At 38.6% G+C, this 18,984-nt stretch overlaps 2 protein-coding genes across 4 annotated transcripts; both read left to right on the top strand.

Moving 5' to 3' along the window:
• The first annotated feature begins 5,684 nt into the window (after positions 1-5,684).
• On the top strand, positions 5,685-11,219 carry LOC121860532 (macrophage mannose receptor 1-like). 2 transcript variants are annotated; one of them, XM_042357692.1, is made up of 6 exons: positions 5,685-5,824; positions 6,465-6,704; positions 7,102-7,356; positions 8,467-8,655; positions 8,892-8,981; positions 10,739-11,219. In XM_042357692.1, exons 1-6 carry the CDS (start codon positions 5,761-5,763, stop codon positions 10,891-10,893), a joined length of 993 nt encoding a protein of 330 aa, XP_042213626.1. In that variant the 5' UTR covers positions 5,685-5,760; the 3' UTR covers positions 10,894-11,219. The 2 variants fall into 2 exon arrangements, with proteins under 2 accessions (XP_042213626.1, XP_042213625.1); XM_042357691.1 differs by having other exon boundaries at positions 5,686-5,824; positions 8,464-8,655.
• A 1,933-nt stretch (positions 11,220-13,152) lies between these two features.
• Positions 13,153-18,011, top strand: LOC121860534 (macrophage mannose receptor 1-like). 2 transcript variants are annotated; one of them, XM_042357693.1, is made up of 6 exons: positions 13,153-13,297; positions 13,691-13,930; positions 14,258-14,512; positions 15,615-15,806; positions 16,043-16,132; positions 17,531-18,011. In XM_042357693.1, the coding sequence occupies exons 1-6, from the start codon at positions 13,234-13,236 to the stop codon at positions 17,683-17,685; spliced, it is 996 nt and encodes a 331-aa protein (XP_042213627.1). In that variant the 5' UTR covers positions 13,153-13,233; the 3' UTR covers positions 17,686-18,011. The 2 variants fall into 2 exon arrangements, with proteins under 2 accessions (XP_042213627.1, XP_042213628.1); XM_042357694.1 differs by having other exon boundaries at positions 15,618-15,806.
• The last annotated feature ends 973 nt before the right edge of the window (positions 18,012-18,984 follow it).

Raw genomic sequence — 18,984 nt, forward strand, 5'->3', positions numbered from 1 at the left:
GAGACGCAATGATGACACCTGAGCAGTACCTTTAGGAAAATGCCTGCGGGAAAGGTTGGGTTAGGTTAGGTTAGGGTAGGGTAGGTTAGGTTGGGTTAGGTTAGGTTAGGGTAGGGTAGGTTAGGGTATGGTAGGTTAGGTTAGGTTAGGTTGGGTTAGGTTAGGGTAGGTTAGGTTAGGTTAGGTTAAGTTAGGTTGGCTTAACAGGACACACTATCTACGGTTTATTGTCCTCCTGGGTTTTAGAGAAAAGTTAAATTAAGTTTTCGAGAAAAGTTTTGCCAAAAAAAAAACTAAAGGTACCGAACAAATCTATTTCAATTGTAAAGGCAAAGTACCTAAATAGAAGAAGACTATTTTAAATATTTTTTTTTGACAAGTTCAATTTAAAGTTTAGAGAGCTTTTCGGATTTCCTCTAAAAGCTTTTTGAATAATATTTTGAAAAGACGTCAGTAGGAGGAAGTTCTATACATTCGCCATGGACGTTCACCTTTTTTAATATAACTTTAATACTTAGAAATATTTTAAACTATACAGGAATATAAAACACCTCTTAGGAGAAGCTAACTGTGACAACTTCAAGTGGAACGACGGATGATAGGGTATGGTAATTATAGAGGACACACACACACACACACACACACACACACACACACACACACACACACACACACACACACACACACACACACACACTCAACACTTCCGCTGGGCATAAAGACGCATCAAGATAAACACTTCAGTATTCTAATCACTGGTATGACTTAGCGTGTGTATGTATGTATGTATGTATGTATGTATGTATGTATGTATGTATGTATGTAAACAGTATAAACTACCCTACTCAGGCAATTAGTTGTTATCAGACCACAAGCTTCATGGCGTACCCTCAACACACTCCCGAAAAACCAATTAAAAGCGGTTCATGCAAATTTGACGCGTTAATTGGCCGGTGCACAGCCTGTAAAATGCCCGTTGGTAATTGTTGATGACAGATGGCCAGCGTTAATGGTGTGCTGTTGTAGTAGTCCGGACGCTGCTTAACTTTCCCAGTGATTACAATATACAGAGTCCAGTCGGTTGCTAAGGGGGCGGGTCGATAATTTTTTTGAATGGATGGAAATGTAATCCACCCCTTAAGTAGTAGTGGTGGTGGTGGTGGTGGTGGTGGTGGTGGTGGTGGTGGTGAGGTGGTGGTGGTGGTGGTGGTGAGTGGTGGTGGTGGTGGTGGTGGTGGTGGTGGTGGTGATGATTGCAGCTATTATTATTATTATTATTATTATTATTATTATTATTATTATTATTATTATTATTACCAATACTTATATTCACCTTAAACTAATTATGCTGTTAATTATATATTCTCATCCCCCAAAATTTGTATATTAAATGATTCCTATAGTCAGACTCCTTCCTCCCTTGTTCTAAATAGTATGGGAAAACGACCTTAGGAATCCTACAGGAACATTTCACTGTAGTATGTAGGAGTCATAGGAACCTTCCACTGACCTGATACTCAACACAAGTCTTGGCTCTATCACCTCTGTCTGACACTGGCCGGCGGTGGTGGTGATGGTGGGGGGGGGGGCAGAGTTATGGCACTGTGCCACCATATCCAGGCACCATTAAACGTAATGGTAGATTTGTCAACACTTTATAGGGCACTTATCACCAAGTTTAAGTTACCTTGTCTGTTATATTTGTCGTGGGTGAAACATGGCCTTTTCTCCCTCCCTCCCTCCTCCTCTCCCCATCCCTCCTCCTCTCCCCATCCCTCCTCCTCTCCCCATCCCCCTCCTCTCCCATCCTCCTCCTCTCCCCATCCCTCCTCTCTCCCCACCACATGCAAGATACCTCACTCTATAAAATTACCATTAGATCAATAAAATGGGATGAATTGACTTGAAGAAATTAATATAAACAAACCGAGAAACAAATAACAGCACACAGACAGAAAAAAAGTCAGCCTTACAAACTTAAGTAGAATGACAGAGCTGATTGACCTGACTCCCCCCCTCCCCCAAGTCGACCCAACACGCCAGCCACTGCCAGAGTATCGACAGCCGAGTGAAAGCGACCGTCAGTCAACACTCTGCAAGGATGTATCCCAGGCTATTGGTTTGTATGAATGGGGGGTTCTGATGGTTAGATCTTGATGTGACACGAACCTGGACCAGGGCTATCAGAGGAGGAGGAGGAGGAGGAGGAGGAGGAGGAGGAGGAGGAGGAGCAGGAGGAGGAGGAGGAGGGAGGAAGCAGGAAGGAGGGAGGAGGAGAAGGAAGAAGAAAGTGGGAGGAGGAAGGTAGAGACACGTAATGGCAAAATCCTGAAGGAACAGTGTGCAGGAAGGAACATGTTACTTCATACGGTGGTACAGTGTGTGTGTGTGTGTGGGGGGGGGGTGAGGTGTGTTGGTAACTGCTAATGATGTGTTCTAGGTAATGTTCTTATCGATAAAATAATTCTTCCTCTGCAAAGAAAAATAAAATAAATAAAATTCTACAACAAAAATTAAGAAATAAATGTAAAATATTATGTATATATACCAAAAACCCACACAAGAGCTTTACCAAGAATGTATACATATTTTTGATACATGTATAAAATATAACAAATAATTCAGAATGTATAATCATTAATATCTCTGAGTCGATCATTAAGAAACATTCACACACTACTAAAAACAATTTATTATCGACAATTACCATCAACTCTACAAAAATGTTCGTGTAAAAAATAAAATATATGTATGATTCAGGTAAATTTAACTGAGGTGTGTTACCTTAACGATTAAAGTTCACATTTACCTTCCAAAATGTTTTATCTAATATTAGGACATTTTTAATATGTCAGATGTTTAGTGTTAATGTGTTTAGGAATTAAATATAATAAAGCAACAAATTAGATTAAATGTTTAGGTTCGGTTTAGACTAGCACGGTAATAGCTTATAACTGGTTCAGCTCAGACTAGCACATTGATACCATATAAAATGGTGTTACTAATGATAAGAGATAATGTAACACACAAACATTGGATATATTTACCATAGACTTTAGTGGTATATGTTTATTATGCTGTGAGCTGTGTTTACAAATCTTAGTGGTATATTTAGTTTGTGTTTAGTGTCATAAAAAACAATAATATGGGTAATTTTCACTGTTTTAGTGTTAGAAATTACCATTAATGGGCAGTACATCAATATTGCTTAATATTATGAGGATTTGTTAGTACACACACACACACACACACACGCACACACGCACACACACACACACACACAGTCTCTCTTTCACTCTCTCTCCCTCTCACTCTTCTCTCTATCTCTTTCTATGTTCTCTCTCTCATTTCCTATTCTCCGTCCCTTTAATTTCTCAACCTCCCCCCCCCCTCACTTACAACAAGCGCTATGAGGTGCTGACTTCAAATTAGGTTCATCAGGTAGCGACGAATATCATTGGCTAATTTACTGACTGGAATTGGGTGATTCGCAATTAACTGTCAACATTGATTGAGTGTATTGCTTGTCCTTTTCGTTGTTGGATCTTAATGAATGAAACAGTCAAAGAGCTTCCCTACTTTGAGGTCGAAGTAGTTGTATTGGTACCAGTGGGGGGACGAATGTTGATAATGATGGTAGTAGTAATAGTAGTAGTAGTAGTAGTAGTAGTAGTAATGACTCAGAATTGACTAAATGTTTATCATTAAACTATGTGAAGGAGAATGACAGAATATTCAATAAAAACAGGCAGAAATATATATAGTTATTATTAATGTTAACCTTTGAGTTGTTGTCAGCTGTCTGGTCGACCTCCTGTACAAGTCGTGAGTCGGTAATGTGTGTGTGTGTGTCCTTCCTCCGCCTCCCAGACCGGCGCCTCCCTCTACCTTATTAAGCTCAGAGATAAAAGACAACTGAAGTAACTCAAGTATCACCTTAAGACCAGGACCGTATAGATGTTAAAAGGTCACAGGTAAAGGTCACGGGATCAACCAATAAACTATTATAATTAATGAACCGTAGTGAAGATAAACAGTTATAGGTAAGAAGCTATAGGAGTCCCGGGGTAGAGGAAGGTTATATATGTTGAGTGAGTTATTAAGTAAACATTCGGTCCTTCCATTAGCTCGGGGACCATGATGAGTAAATTGCTGGAGCTCTGTTAAATCTCTCCCCATAACACTGATACTCCTAGTTCACATCTTTAGGATAATGAGGAAAGAATATTACAAGTGAGAGTCAAAGGACATTAAGTTATTTATTTGACCTTGACTTATTCTCGACATAAGAATATTTAAAGGGACTTCATCAGTTAACATGACATGATAAATATATGAACCTGTACAGCGAGTTAAAGTCTGTTAATAATAAGTAATATTTCGTCCAGACTTGTTGACAGAGCTATTATCATATGACAAGAGTAAACATTTGGTATTAAACGATATGTTGACATCTCGGTATAAACCTTATAGATATATATAGTACACTTGATGCTTCACCCTTCATGTATCGTAGAAGTTACTGAAGCTCCGTGTAGCGCAGTGACAATACTCCTGTACACCTACCTAAATATATAATTTTATATATATATATATGTACTGTATATATATATATATATATATATATATATATATATATATATATATATATATATATATATATATATATATATATATATATATATATATATATATATATATGTATATATATATATAAATATATATATTTATATATATACTCACCCCTGAAGATGTGAATTACACGATAGCGCTTCTCAGCTGACCCACCGTCTGGCTCCACGGTATAATATTGTAAAGTGTAACCCCAGAATGGTGAACCTGTGATGTAAAGTTTAGTGTAAGACTTCTGCCTGGAGTGAGGGCTATTGGTGGTAATGAAGGAAGAGGGTTAAACTACTAGCCTGACTTACATGTTGTATTAAGAGCCTGGAGGAACAACGTGAGGCCTTGGGCCTATCTGAACATCGGATTGTAATTCAGGAGGTCTAAAGTTACTTAATTCCTCAACTAGTATTTCTCATCGGGTGGGGGGGGGGGACAATGAGCACATATTTTATGAGGAACAGGTGACTTACCCCCGGGTGGAGGGACAGGAAACAGTGCCTGGCCATCCCTTAGGCCACCCGGACCTCCTGGCCTAATTACAGCTCTCTTTTATCAAAATTGTGGAAATGCTTAATTAATGTGTTTTGTAAAGTAAGTATGGAAAAAAAAAATCATCGTGTACTTGCTAAGACTTAAAAATCTCGTATGTATCGATTTTTAACTTATCCGTGGGAAAAACTTGTTCAAAGACGGGTGAATGAGCGGCACCAATCTTATATCTCGTGAAGAATAATATCAAGTCTCTAATGATGTGAAAAACAACCTTACGTAACTCTGGAGCAAGATATATTATCAACAGTCCAATGCCACCTACGAAAACCATGTCAACCGCGACAGATAACACCGTATTTTGTGTCAGCTGAACGTAAATTTTTATTACCAAGCTGCAAGCACAAGCACTTCCACTTTAGTCGACACAACTATCATGTGGCGAGTTATACAGAGTGTTTGTTTAACGTCTTGTGGTAACAGTTATCTTGTTGATGATTATTGTGTGGGAGACTAACAGCTGACCAGGGAGGAGAGTTAGATATAAGCTACTGTGGGACCCTGCTTCCTCACTCTGCTTGCTGATAACTGACTGGTGAAGAAGACTGAGCATAAGAGACAAAGATTACTGTATACGGGGCCACCATGACCAGCTCCCTCAAGACGCGCAGCCTCGTCCTCCTAGCCTTGCTGAATACACACGTGCAGGGTAAGTACACACTTCCAGGGTAAGTACACACCTCCAGGGTAAGTACACACCTCCAGGGTAAGTACACACCTCCAGGGTAAGTACACACCTCCAGGGTAAGTACACACCTCCAGGGTAAGTACACACCTCCAGGGTAAGTACACACCTCCAGGGTAAGTATACACCTCCAGGGTAAGTACACACCTCCAGGGTAAGTATACACCTCCAGGGTAAGTATACACCTCCTGGGTAAGTACACACCTCCAGGGTAAGTACACACCTCCAGGGTAAGTACACACCTCCTGGGTAAGTACACACCTCCTGGGTAAGTACACGCCTACAAGGAAAACAGTCATCTTGTGTATTGATAGTGAGGGAGTTGTCCTCGTGTTAGAGCAGCACCGCTGATAACAGGCGTCGGGCGAGTGTTCTAGTGGCTTAGTTCCCATCATTGTGTCTCTCAGAGGTAAAGAGGAACGCCAGACGCTGCTGACTGTCCGTGCTGGTGTTGTGTTTATGGTGTTGGCGTTAGTCTTGGAAGCCTAAATGTGTGTGTGTGTGTGTCATAAGTCAAGAGTTAAACTCTCTCTAAAACATTGTAAAAGTACAATAAGTGTTATGTCACACACACATATATTTGATCAAGCACAAATTTCAACAGCCTACACGTGTGGGATGGGCCACAGGGGGGTGGGCCAGGCAGCAGCAGCCACCAACCTCACCTCGGCAGTATGTGAGGAACCCTTCGTGGCTGTCGGCGATCAGTGCCTCTACTTTGCCACCTTCGCCAGTATTCCTCATTTGGAGGCCCACCAGATGTGTTATTCAGTAGGTGGAGAATTGGCCGCCATCCTCACAGCCACACGGCTGTACAATATCATCCACTACATTTATAATAATGGTAAGAACTACTTCAGGTTTGTAATACATTATTATGTTTAAGACATATTGATGAATTATTTAACGTTTCCTTTAACAAGACAAAGTTAAGCAGATCCTCCAGCCTCACAGATACATCACCATCACTGACGACAAATATGATGATGGTAGGAAGTAAATAAACATGATATATATTGTACTATGTGTAGGTTGCGAGAATTTTGACATCAATATGCAAAGTATCTCTAAATGATGTGGCAAGGCAGAGGTGACCGACAGTAAGGACGAGCACACCACGGAGAACTGTTGGATACTAATTACAAGTACACAGTGTAAAAAATAAAAAAATTAAATATTGATCCTGGGCCCACCAATACCTCAGGCCAGCCAACGGTTCATAGTGTTGGTATCTTCCGCAGGTTTGGATGACAGAAATTTCTGGATTGACGGAGCCGATCAAGAACAGGAGGGCGACTGGCGCTCCTCCAGTGGTGCGCCTATACCTCGAGGAACACCATTCTGGGAAGCCCATGTCGGTGGACAACAACCAGATAATTATCACGAAGAAGACTGCTTAGAGATATATATCTCTTATTGTTTCTATATGAACGACTGTAATTGCCTGTCCTCCAACGTACCATTGTGTGAACAGCCAAGCCAACACAAACAAACAAGTAACTAGAGAAAAATATATATGTGTACATAGACATAATTCAGGCCATTGTAGTTGTAAAGACATAAATGACATTTATGAAAGAATAGAGAAAAAGGCGACTTTCGTGAAACACCCATCGGCACAGGAGGGACCTACCTGCCTTGCTAGTAGTAATTTTTTGGTCATACGACTGGTGTATGCATTGCCTTCATGACGAGGCCTTTTTGCTACATTACTCTTCCAAGTGTAAGACCTGCACGGACGCTTACGGCCCCGTGACGGCCCAGCCTCGGGTTCACTCACAACAGGTGTTGGGTCATCTACATAGGACACACTTTGTGATAGAGGAAACCTTCTTGAAACATTCTGTGGTGGTAAATCGATTTGGGGCGCGGTGGCGCTTGTGGCCTTACTACGGCGGTGGCCTCAATTGATTTCAGTGATCTCGAATTTCAATAATAACGAGCACCACAAGGTCAGGTCACCCTGTCGTTAATTCCCGGGAAACACCATTATGGTTGAACTAATTAGCGTATCTTCAGAGCATCATTTTGCCCTCCAATTACAACATTAATGATATTATTCAGTACTTTTACAACAATTCTTTCTTATGTTCAACCACAAAGTATTAAGACGCTAGTGAATTACCTGGACTTCACTGTACAAGATACCAACGATCATACACCATAAACTACCTAATACTCTGTTGTAATGCCTTGTATATCATGACTCAGCATAAATGTACCGACTATGGTACTTACGATTAGTTATTTTCTAAAAATTTAACCAAACAAGAAATATTTGAAGGTTTGCACTATTTTAATTTATTGTGTAAATTATTGAGAACAGGTAAGTATAATACAAACTACTGTACTGATGTTTTATTGAAAGTTTACAAGTTATAGTAGAGAAAGTCACAAGTCTTGAGTCAGGGTTACTGAACACAGAAGCAGGTATAGATACGAGTCAATTTTCACTTTATGTTATACGTATGGTTGTTCCTCGGACACTGTACCAGTGACATAGTGTGTGTGTTACCTCACTGTACTGTTAGTTTGGTGGTCTGAGACGCCCTAGACCCGCCAGCCTCGACCACTGTATTATTTAAGTCATTCTCAAACTTTAGCAGCAGTGACAACGGAGGTGAACTGCCCGACGTTCTTCGTGAATGTTGGCGGATTGTGTCTGTCGTTCGTGACGTGGGCGTCACAGAACTGGGCGGACGCTCGCCAGTCATGTCATGGAATGTCCGGGGAACTAGCAACCATTACAGACATCGAGGACCTGAGGGCTATATACGTCTACATACACCAGGAAGGTATGTTGATTAATGCCTCTATATGCTGAAGACTCCTCTCTAACTCATATAGAGACTCGCTTGACTGTTGTGTTTGTAAACAGATGTGAATCATTATACGCAACACACAAGACAAAGACATAGATAAAAGGTGTTGCCAGCCTGTTACTTGGGCAAAACATCACACGTTCTGTGTTGCAAGAACCACAGATCAATCTGTCAACTGTCACTGGTTACTGATCACAACTGTGTTGCAGAAATTGCTGGTCACTCCTTCTGGCTGGGTGCCTCCGACGAGGCCAGCGAAGGCCTCTGGACATGGACGGACGGCCAGCACGTCACAATGGGTATTGTTCCTCATTATTATTATGTTTGTCAAATATTAAATTTAAGCTTGTCGATAAAAAAATAGTTTGATAAGTTACATTTATTTTTCATTTGTCTAAAATTGCCGAATACACCTCGAGTTTCCAAAAATATTCAGAAACTTTTGTATTTGCTCTTCGTAGATTTATTTATTCATTTTTTACGGGTATTAGCCTACCCGGGCACAGGTCACTGACCCACATCGAGGCCTGGGGGCGAAAATAATAATAATAATAATAATAATAATAATAATAATAATAATAATAATAATAATAATAATAATAATAATAATAATAATAATAATAATAATAATAATAATAATAATAATAATAAAAATAATTAATAATAATAATAATAATAATAATAAATAATTATTATAATTTTTATTCAGGTAACTAAAATTTATAATAAAAAATACAGAAATAATAATAATAATAATAATAATAATAATAATAATAATAATAATAATAATAATAATAATAATAATAATAATAATAATAATAATAATAATAATAATAATAATATTAATAATAATAATAATAATAATAATAATAATAATAATAATAATAATAATAACACTGCAATAATAATAATAATAATAATAATAATAATAATAATAATAATTATTCACGTAACTAAAATTCATAATAAAAAATACAAAAATAAAAATAATTAAATAATAATAATAATAATAATAATAATAATAATAATAATAATAATAATAAAAATAATAATAATAAAAATAATAATAATAATAATAATAATAATAATAATAATAAAGAACCATAGAGAATTACAAAAATTAAAAAATGATCAAGAGTGAGAAACAATATATGTATGTTGTGTTGTCAATGGTAAGAGAAACAATTGAGACCCTGCAATTGTGTGTAAATGAAGCAGAAAGTAAGATCATCAACCAGGGACTTGGTCACATATGGCAGCAGGGTCTACCATTAGACAACACATTATGCTTCCAATATCTTCCCAGGCGGTAGACCTCCCTGTTTGGTAGCTGCCAACTACCTACTACATAGAATGACTGTTTCCTACTTAAATAAATGGTCCGATTATTCACATGTCTGCATTGCGAATCATAGGCTTTTTGTAAACAACAAAACCCTTTTATTATTATTATTATTATTATTATTATTATTATTATTATTATTATTATTATTATTATTATTATTATTATTATTATCGATTAAATACGCCAGAGCAGCAATAGATACGTAGAGACCTTTCTCCAATACCATTTATAACACTTCAATAGTTTTATAGAAGAGGTAAAGGTAAAACAAGTTACTAAATAAAAAATATGAGTTTTTTTAGTCTCAACGAACACACAATGAACATTACTTCTGTAAGCAGCAGACAGAACTGATACTGTGTGTCTGTATGTTGGTTATGCATTTCCACTATTTGGAAGACAGAACTGATAATTTGGTCAGGGATGCGAGTGGTCGTGTACTGCCTTGTCCCTCCACCCCGGGGGTAAGTCACCTGTTCCTCATAAAATATGTGCTCATTGTCCCCCCATAAGAAATACTAATAAAGGAATTAAGTAACTTTAGACCTCCTGAATTACAATCCGATGATCAGATAGGCCCAAGGCCTCACGTTGTTCTTCCAGTCTCTTAATACAACATGTAAGTCAGGCTAGTAGTTTAACCCTCTTCCTTCATTACCACCAATAGCCCTCACTCCAGGCAGAAGTCTTACACAAAACTTTACATCACAGGTTCACCATTCTGGGGTCACGCTGCAGAAAATTATACCCTGGAGCCTGACGGTGGGTCAGCTGAGAACTGTCTGCTGTTGAACGCAGAGGGCTACCACTATTTTCGTGATGCTTCTTGCAACCTTCTGGCGAACCCACTGTGTCTGTATCACTAGACGCTGCTACCGACACCTAACTACATCCTGCAGCCTACATGAAGCTTCAGTAACTTCTACGATACATGAAGGGTGAAGCATGAAGAGTACTATATATATCTATAAGGTTTATACCGAGATGTCAACATATCGTTTAATACCAACTGTTTACTCTTGTCATATGATAATAGCTCTGTCAACAAGTCTGGACGAAATATTACTTATTATTAACAGACTTTAACTCGCTGTACAGGTTCATATATTTATCATGTCATGTAAACTGATGAAGTCCCTTTAAATATTCTTATGTCGAGAATAAGTCAACGTCAAATAAATAACTTAATGTCCTTTGACTCTCACTTGTAATATTCTTTCCTCATTATCCTAAAGATGTGAACTATGAGTATCAGTGTTATGGGGAGAGATTTAACAGAGCTCCAGCACTTTACTCATCATGGTCTCAGAGCTAATGGAAGGACCGAATGTTTACTTAATAACTCACTCAACATATATAACCTTCCTCTACCCCGGGACTCCTATAGCTTCTTACCTATAACTCTTTATCTTCACTACGGTTCATTAATTATAATAGTTTATTGGTTGATCCCGTGACCTTTACCTGTGACCTTTTAACATCTATGCGGTCCTGGTCTTAAGGTGATACTTGAGTTACTTCAGTTGTCTTTTATCTCTGAGCTTAATAAGGTAGAGGGAGGCGCCGGTCTGGGAGGCGGAGGAAGGACACACACACACACATTACCGACTCACGACTTGTACAGGAGGTCGACCAGACAGCTGACAACAACTCAAAGGTTAATATTAATAATAACTATATATATTTCTGGCTGTTTTTATTGAATATTCTGTCATTCTCTTTCACATAGTTTAATGATAAACATTTAGCCAATTCTGAGTCATTACTACTACTACTATTACTACTACTACTACTACTACTACTACTACTACTATATAATTCTACCATCATTATCAACATTCGTCCCCCTACTCGTACCAATACACCCCTGAAGGTGTGAATTACACTAAAACGCTGGGGAACTTCGTGTTTTCTTCTCTCCTTCAGTTTATTTATCATATATATATATATATATATATATATATATATATATATATATATATATATATATATATATATATATATATATAATATATATATATATATATATATATATATATATATATATATATATATATATATATATATATATAGATATATAAATATATTTATATATATGCTGTAGGCTGTAGTTAGGTGTCGGTAGCAGCGTCTAGTGATACAGACACAGTGGGTTCGCCAGAAGGTTACAAGAAGCGTCACGAAAATAGTGGTAGCCCTCTGCGTTCAACAGCAGACAGTTCTCAGCTGACCCACCGTCTGGCTCCACGGTATAATATTGTAAAGTGTAACCCCAGAATGGTGAACCTGTGATGTAAAGTTTAGTGTAAGACTTCTGCCTGGAGTGAGGGCTATTGGTGGTAATGAAGGAAGAGGGTTAAACTACTAGCCTGACTTACATGTTGTATTAAGAGCCTGGAGGAACAACGTGAGGCCTTGGGCCTATCTGAACATCGGATTGTAATTCAGGAGGTCTAAAGTTACTTAATTCCTCAACTAGTATTTCTCATCGGGTGGGGGGGGGGGACAATGAGCACATATTTTATGAGGAACAGGTGACTTACCCCCGGGTGGAGGGACAGGAAACAGTGCCTGGCCATCCCTTAGGCCACCCGGACCTCCTGGCCTAATTACAGCTCTCTTTTATCAAAATTGTGGAAATGCTTAATTAATGTGTTTTGTAAAGTAAGTATGGAAAAAAAAATCATCGTGTACTTGCTAAGACTTAAAAATCTCGTATGTATCGATTTTTAACTTATCCGTAGGAAAAACTTGTTCAAAGACGGGCGGATGAGTGGCACCAATCTTATATCTCGTGAAGAATAATATCAAGTCTCTAATGATGTGAAAAACAACCTTACGTAACTCTGGAGCAAGATATAATATCAACAGTCCAATGCCACCTACGAAAACCATGTCAACCACGACAGATAACACCGTATTTTGTGTCAGCTGAACGTAAATTTTTATTACCAAGCTGCAAGCACAAGCACTTCCACTTTAGTTGACACAACTATCATGTGGCGAGTTATACAGAGTCTTTGTTTAACGTCTTGTGGTAACAGTTATCTTGTTGATGATTACTGTGTGGGAGACTAACAGCTGACCAGGGAGGAGAGTTAGATATAAGCTACTGTGGGACCCTGCTTCCTCACTCTGCTTGCTGATAACTGACTGGTGAAGAAGACTGAGCATAAGAGACAAAGATTACTGTATACGGGGCCACCATGACCAGCTCCCTCAAGACGTGCAGCCTCGTCCTCCTAGCCTTGCTGAATACACACGTGCAGGGTAAGTACACACCTCCAGGGTAAGTACACACCTCCAGGGTAAGTACACACCTCCTGGGTAAGTACACGCCTACAAGGAAAACAGTCATCTTGTGTATTGATAGTGAGGGAGTTGTCCTCGTGTTAGAGCAGCACCGCTGATAACAGGCGTCGGGCGAGTGTTCTAGTGGCTTAGTTCCCATCATTGTGTCTCTCAGAGGTAAAGAGGAACGCCAGACGCTGCTGACTGTCCGTGCTGGTGTTGTGTTTATGGTGTTGGCGTTAGTCTTGGAAGCCTAAATGTGTGTGTGTGTGTGTCATAAGTCAAGAGTTAAACTCTCTCTAAAACATTGTAAAAGTACAATAAGTGTTATGTCACACACACATATATTTGATCAAGCACAAATTTCAACAGCCTACACGTGTGGGATGGGCCACAGGGGGGTGGGCCAGGCAGCAGCAGCCACCAACCTCACCTCGGCAGTATGTGAGGAACCCTTCGTGGCTGTCGGCGATCAGTGCCTCTACTTTGCCACCTTCGCCAGTATTCCTCATTTGGAGGCCCACCAGATGTGTCATTCAGTAGGTGGAGAATTGGCCGCCATCCTCACAGCCACACGGCTATACAATATCATCCACTACATTTATAATAATGGTAAGAACTACTTCAGGTTTTTATTACATTATTATGTTTATGACATATTGATGAATTATTTAACGTTTCCTTTAACAAGACAATGTTAAGCAGATCCTCCAGCCTCACAGATACATCACCATCACTGACGACAAATATGATGATGGTAGGAAGTAAATAAACGTGATATATATTGTACTATGTGTTGGTTGTGAGAATTTTGACATCAATATGTAAAGTATCTCAAAATGATGTGGCAAGGCAGAGGTGACCAACAGTAAGGACGAGCACACCACGGAGAACTGTTGGATACTAATTACAAGTACACAGTGTTGGTATCTTCCGCAGGTTTGGATGACAGACATTTCTGGATTGACGGAGCCGATCAAGAACAGGAGGGCGACTGGCGCTCATCCAGTGGTGCGCCTATACCTCGAGGAACACCATTCTGGGAAGCCACTGTCGGTGGACAACAACCAGATAATTATCACGAAGAAGACTGCTTAGAGTTACCGGCCGGTTATTGTTTCTATATGAACGACGTTAATTGCCTGTACTCCTTAGTACCATTGTGTGAACAGCCAAGCCAACTTAAACAAACAAGTAACTAGATAAATATATATGTGTACATAGACATAATTGAGGCCATTGTAGTAGTAAGGGCATATGTGACATTTTTCAAAGAATAGAGAAAAAGGCGACTTTCGTGAAACACCCATCGGCACAGGAGGGACCTACCTGCCTTGCTGGTAGTAATTTTTTGGTCATACGACTGGTGTATGCATTGCCTTCATGACGAGGCCTTTTTGCTACATTACTCTTCCACGTGTAAGACCTGCACGGACGCTTACGGCCCCGTGACGGCCCAGCCTCGGGTTCACTCACAACAGGTGTTGGGTCATCTACATAGGACACACTTTGTGATAGAGGAAACCTTCTTGAAACATTCTGTGGTGGTAAATCGATTTGGGGCGCGGTGGCGCTTGTGGCCTTACTACGGCGGTGGCCTCAATTGATTTCAGTGATCTCGAAGTTCAATAATAACAAGCACCACAAGGTCAGGTCACCCTGTCGTTAATTCCCGGGAAACACCATTATGGTTGAACTAATTAGCGTATCTTCAGAGCATCATTTTGCCCTCCAATTACAACATTAATGATATTATTCAGTACTTTTACAACAATTCTTTCTTTGTTCAACCACAAAGTATTAAGACGCTAGTGAATTAGCTGGACTTCACTGTACAAGATACCAACGATCATACACCATAAACTACCTAATACTCTGTTGTAATGCCTTGTATATCATGACTCAGCATAGATGTACCGTCTATGGTACTTACGATTAGATATTTTCTTAAATTTAACCAAACAAGAAATATTTGAAGGTTTGCACTATTTTAATTTATTGTGTAAATTATTGAGAACAGGTAAGTATAATACAAACTACTGTACTGATGTTTTATTGAAAGTTTACAAGTTATAGTAGAGAAAGTCACAAGTCTTGAGTCAGGGTTACTGAACACAGAAGCAGGTGTAGATACGAGTCAATTTTCACTTTATGTTATACGTTTGGTTGTTCCTCGGACACTGTACCAGTGACATAGTGTGTGTGTACCTCACTGTACTGTTAGTTTGGTGGTCTGAGACGTCCTAGACCCGCGAGCCTCGAGCACTGTATTATTAAAGTCATTCTCAAACTTTAGCAGCAGTGACAACGGAGGTGAACTGCCCGACGTTCTTCGTGAATGTTGGCGGATTGTGTCTGTCGTTCGTGACGTGGGCTTCACAGAACTGGGCGGACGCTCGCCAGTCATGTCATGGAATATCCGGGGAACTAGCAACCATTACAGACATCGAGGACCTGAGGGCTATATACGTCTACATACACCAGGAAGGTATGTTGATTAATGCCTCTATATGCTGAAGACTCCTCTCTAACTCATATAGAGACTCGCTTGACTGTTGTGTTTGTAAACAGATGTGAATCATTATACGCAACACACAAGACAAAGACATAGATAAAAGGTGTTGCCAGCCTGTTTCTTGGGCAAAACATCACACGTTCTGTGTTGCAAGAACCACAGATCAATCTGTCAACTGTCACTGGTTACTGATCACAACTGTGTTGCAGAGATTGCTGGTCACTCCTTCTGGCTGGGTGCCTCCGACGAGGCCAGCGAAGGCCTCTGGACATGGACGGACGGCCAGCACGTCACAATGGGTATTGTTCCTCATTATTATTATGTTTGTCAAATATTAAATTTAAGCTTGTCGATAAAAAAAATAGTTTGATAAGTTACATTTATTATTCATTTGTCTAAAATTGCCGAATACACCTCGAGTTTCCAAAAATATTCAGAAACTTTTGTATTCGCTCTTCGTAGATTTATTTATTTATTTTTTACGGGTATTAGCCTACCCGGTCACAGGTCACTGACCCACATCGAGGCCTGGGGGCGAAAATAATAATAATAATAATAATAATAATAATAATAATAATAATAATAATAATAATAATAATAATAATAATAATAATAATAATAATAATAATAATAATAATAATAATAATAATAATAATAATAATAATAATAATAATAATAATAATAATAATAATAATAATAATAATAATAATAATAATAATAATAATAATAATAATAATAATATTAATAAAGAACCATGGAAAATTACAAAAATTAAAAAATTAATCAAGAGTGAGAAACACTATATGTATGTTGTGTTGTCAATGGTAAGAGAAACAATTGAGACCCTGCAATTGTGTGTAAATGAAGCAGAATGTTAGATCATCAACCAGGGACTTGGTCACATAAGGCAGCAGGGTCTACCATTAGACAACACATTATGCTTCCAATATCTTCCCAGGCGGTAGACCTCCCTGTTTGGTAGCTGCCAACTACCTACTACATAGAATGACTGTTTCCTACTTAAATAAATGGTCCGATTATTCACATGTTTGCATTGCGAATCATAGGCTTTTTGTAAACAACAAAACCCTTTTATTATTATTATTATTATTATTATTATTATTATTATTATTATTATTATTATTATTATTATTATCGATTAAATACGCCAGAGCAGCAATAGATACGTTAGAGACCTTTCTCCAATACCATTTGTAACACTTCAATAGTTTTATAGAAGAGGTAAAGGTAAAACAAGTTACTAAATAAAAATATGAATTTTTTTATGCTCAACGAACACACAATGAACATTACTTCTATAAGCAGCAGACAGAACTGATACTGTGTGTCTGTATGTTGGTTATGCATTTCCACTATTTGGAAGACAGAACTGATAATTTGGTCAGGGATGCGAGTGGTCGTGTACTGCCTTGTCCCTCCACCCCGGGGTTAAGTCACCTATTCCTCGTGAAATATGTGCTCATAGTCCCCCGTATGATAAATAGTAATAGAGGAATTAAGTAACTTTAGACCTCCTGAATTACAATCCGATGATCAGATAGGCCCAAGGCCTCACGTTGTTCCTCCAGTCTCTTAATACAACATGTAAGTCAGGCTAGTAGTTTAACCCTCTTCCTTCATTACCACCAATAGCCCTCACTCCAGGCAGAAGTCTAACACAAAACTTTACATCACAGGTTCACCATTCTGGGGTTACACTAATGAGCATTATACCCTGGAGCCAGACGGTGGGTCAGCTGAGAACTGTCTGCTGTTGAACGCAGAGGGCTACCACTATTTTCGTGATGCTTCTTGCAACCTTCTGGCGAACCCACTGTGTCTGTATCACTAGACGCTGCTACCGACACCTAACTACATCCTGCAGCCTACATGAAGCTTCAGTAACTTCTACGATACATGAAGGGTGAAGCATGAAGAGTACTATATATATCTATAAGGTTTATACCGAGATGTCAACATATCGTTGAATACCAACTGTTTACTCTTGTCATATGATAATAGCTCTGTCAACAAGTCTGGACGAAATTTTACTTATTATTAACAGACTTTAACTCGCTGTACAGGTTCATATATTTATCATGTCATGTTAACTGATGAAGTCACTTTAAATATTCTTATGTAGAGAATAAGTCAAGGTCAAATAAATAACTTAATGTCCTTTGACTCTCACTTGTAATATTCTTTCCTCATTATCCTAAAGATGTGAACTAGGAGTATCAGTGTTATGGGGAGAGATTTAACAGAGCTCCAGCACTTTACTCATCATGGTCCCAGAGCTAATGGAAGGACCGAATGTTTACTTAATAACTCACTCAACATATATAACCTTCCTCTACCCCGGGACTCCTATAACTGTTTATCTTCACTACGGTTCATTAATTATAATAGTTTATTGGTTGATCCCGTGACCTTTACCTGTGACCTTTTAACATCTATACGGTCCTGGTCTTAAGGTGATACTTGAGTTACTTCAGTTGTCTTTTATCTCTGAGCTTAATAAGGTAGAGGGAGGCGCCGGTCTGGGAGGCGGAGGAAGGACACACACACACACATTACCGACTCACGACTTGTACAGGAGGTCGACCAGACAGCTGACAACAACTCAAAGGTTAACATTAATAATAACTATATATATTTCTGGCTGTTTTTATTGAATATTCTGTCATTTTCTTTCACATAGTTTAATGATAAACATTTAGTCAATTCCGAGTCATTTCCACCTTCCCCCGTGTACTATGGTGTTCAAAAGCTAATGGTGATGACTCTATTATTTCATTATAGAGTGTACAGTACAGTAAATTATGATAGAACAAGTAAGATGCACTTTAATTTTCCTCTCTCTGCCGTCGTGTTCATCAATAACTTCTTGTTGCTATGATTCAACTTACACAATAATTTACACAATATGAAACGGAACATTTTCACGGGTGTTTTTATAATTGCTTGATTTTACACTTTCTAATGGACTTTCTAAGGAGCTGGTGATAGTTTTAACATCTCCCTCACACAGACACTCAGGTGAGCTGGATGGCTTATTGAGAAAGAAAAATTGTCGATTACTCTTAGTAATTTTTTTGCCAAGAGACTTTTTACTTATCTCCCTCTTTTACTCATTCTCCCTCGTTTCCAT

This window comes from Homarus americanus, unplaced genomic scaffold (genome assembly GCF_018991925.1).
Source record: "Homarus americanus isolate GMGI-L3 unplaced genomic scaffold, GMGI_Hamer_2.0 scaffold52827, whole genome shotgun sequence".
NCBI classification, from domain to species: Eukaryota; Metazoa; Arthropoda; class Malacostraca; order Decapoda; family Nephropidae; genus Homarus; species Homarus americanus.